The sequence below is a fragment of the Parasteatoda tepidariorum genome, chromosome 2 (assembly GCF_043381705.1).
Source record: "Parasteatoda tepidariorum isolate YZ-2023 chromosome 2, CAS_Ptep_4.0, whole genome shotgun sequence".
Classification (NCBI taxonomy): Eukaryota; Metazoa; Arthropoda; class Arachnida; order Araneae; family Theridiidae; genus Parasteatoda; species Parasteatoda tepidariorum.
In genome coordinates, this window is record NC_092205.1 from 24,004,085 (window position 1) to 24,006,458 (window position 2,374).

The 2,374-nt window shown below is 31.5% G+C and overlaps 1 protein-coding gene across 1 annotated transcript; it reads left to right on the forward strand.

The window, feature by feature from the left end:
• The first annotated feature begins 1,462 nt into the window (after window positions 1-1,462).
• LOC107436225 (uncharacterized) lies at window positions 1,463-1,969 on the forward strand. The gene has a single exon (XM_043047403.2). It carries the CDS (start codon window positions 1,463-1,465, stop codon window positions 1,967-1,969), a length of 507 nt encoding a protein of 168 aa, XP_042903337.2.
• The last annotated feature ends 405 nt before the right edge of the window (window positions 1,970-2,374 follow it).

Sequence of the window (2,374 nt, forward strand, 5' to 3'; positions counted from 1 at the left end):
TGGGATGGCCTGTTTGCTACATTTCAGTATGACACATCTTTGTCATTTTTATAATAGTGTCTGTTATCTGATATTTAAATCGAATCTTAAAAATGAAAACGATTTAAAAAAATATTATTTGAACGAAGTCCAGAAATCGATCAAGAGAATTTTGTGCTGATGTTTTAATTTGAAACACCTCTGTATCTAAATAATGGAAATGTAGTATTTTTAGTCAATATTTTGAATCCAGAAAACCCGAAGCCAAAAAATTTAAGCGCTTCTTTAGTATTTATTAACTCGGACTGAACAATTTCTACAAAATTAATCCAACACTATCAACTATTATCAAATTCATTCGATGAAAGAAGGAAATTCGTGAAATGATGAAACTTTTTATCACGTTTGACTAATCAGTGGAAATGACATCAGCAATAGGAAAAATAACCTTTCGAAAGCATTGAACTCTAAACGTTCTAACAGCCCTCGAACAAAGAATGATATTTTAATGATTCTGCTCTCATTACAAACAGAAATATTTTAGAAGCGTTTCATGATGCCATCCTTGTCTGGAAAAGTATTTTCGTTTTCGTGGAAAATTGTAAATTATTCGCTGCGTCAATTGAAGAATGCGGAGAGTTTTAAAAGTGCTGTGATTAGTACTGAAGATTTTCAAGACACCAAATGGTTCTTAACGCTGTACCCAAAATGGTTTGACAAAGGAAGAGTTGGCTTTATTTCATGCTTCCTATACAGAAATGAGGAGTGCGAGGAAAATGAAAATGGTTTTACAACATCCTGTACTTTAGAAATACTCAATCCAAATGGTAAAATATTGGCGTCCATGGAAAGAAAGTCCCTAGATGAAATTGGGATGGGTTTGTTTAAATTTTTGAAAGTAGAATAACTTGAACATGATATGAAAAGCTGGAAGACTGACACTTTAGAGGTCTATTGTCAGTTATTTGATGAAAACTACAAACAACAATCTGTTACATGTGAAGCTGTAACCGAAATAGGAAAGAAAAAACACTCATTCAAGAGGACGATAACAGTTCCTGTAATGCAAGACTGGGAAAAAAAGGTTAAATGTCCAATCGAAGAACGACACCCGATTAACATAACTTTGACTAGGTCTAATGGGAAAATTTTTTTACACTTTGAAAAATTAAAGGAGCAACCATTAACGGAGTTATGGAAGCCAAAATATCCATTTTAAAAAAAGAAGGAATTGAAATAGATTTAAAAAATTCTACTCATATATTCAACTCATCTGAGTTTGAAACTTCATTTGAGAAAAACCAGCTAGAGCATTAAGAGTGATGTATGTTCCACGTGTTCATTTAAATTGGTGTGTACAATTTATATTTCTGATGGTACTTCAACGTCGACAATTATAAATTATTCCTACGAAAATGATACATGTGTCGGACTTGGTCCGTTGGATATTCTTCAGTTACCTTTACAGAAGGATTTAAAGAAGATGCTTTTGGAGAAAGAACATGCTGATTTAAATTTGCATGCTGGAAAGGAAATTATTCCAGTTCACAAATGCTTATTGTCAGCCCGATCTCCCGTTTTCTCCGCCATGTTTAAGCGAGATATGATGGAAAATCAAACTGGCGTTGTGGACATTCCTGATGTAGAAAGTGAAGTTCTGTGCTCTTTTGTTGAATATCTGTACACTGACATATTCTCTAATACTGATTTTGATCATGTCTTGAACCTGTTGTTAGTGGCTGATAAATATCAAGTGAATAGCTTGAAAGAAAGATGTTCAAAAATATTGATATCAAAAATATCCACGGAAAACATTTATGAAGTGATTTCTGTCGCTGATTTAATGAATCAAGTAGCCTTAAAACAGCTTGCATTAAACTATATCAAAACGAACAAAATGGCAATTATTCAGTCGCGTGATTGGTCAGAATGGGTGGAAAGAAACATGAAACTGGCTATTGAAATTTTGACTAAACTATTATTAGATTAGATCAAAACAGAAATGTTAATCATTATCACAAAGTTATTTAGTTTAAGATAGAAACAGAATGACGCTTTTCTTTACCGGGAAAACATTTTTCAATTTTTTTTAGTGCCATTGATTTGATTTTTTATATCTGCATGTATACATTCATTTATATATTAAACATGATTCTTAACACCAAATATTGTCAATCTAGATATTTTATTCATATGTTTTTATGTAAACCTGCTAATAGAAGTATTATATATTTCACTTTTTTTAAAAATACTGGATGTGTGGAGTCTAGCCCAATTGTCAAATGATAAGATGGAAACTTTGCTCTAAATAGGTAGATCTATCAATAGCTTCGTAGTAAGTGCATTAAGTTATAAATAAAATGTTATTTTTAACATAATAAATGTAAATAACATA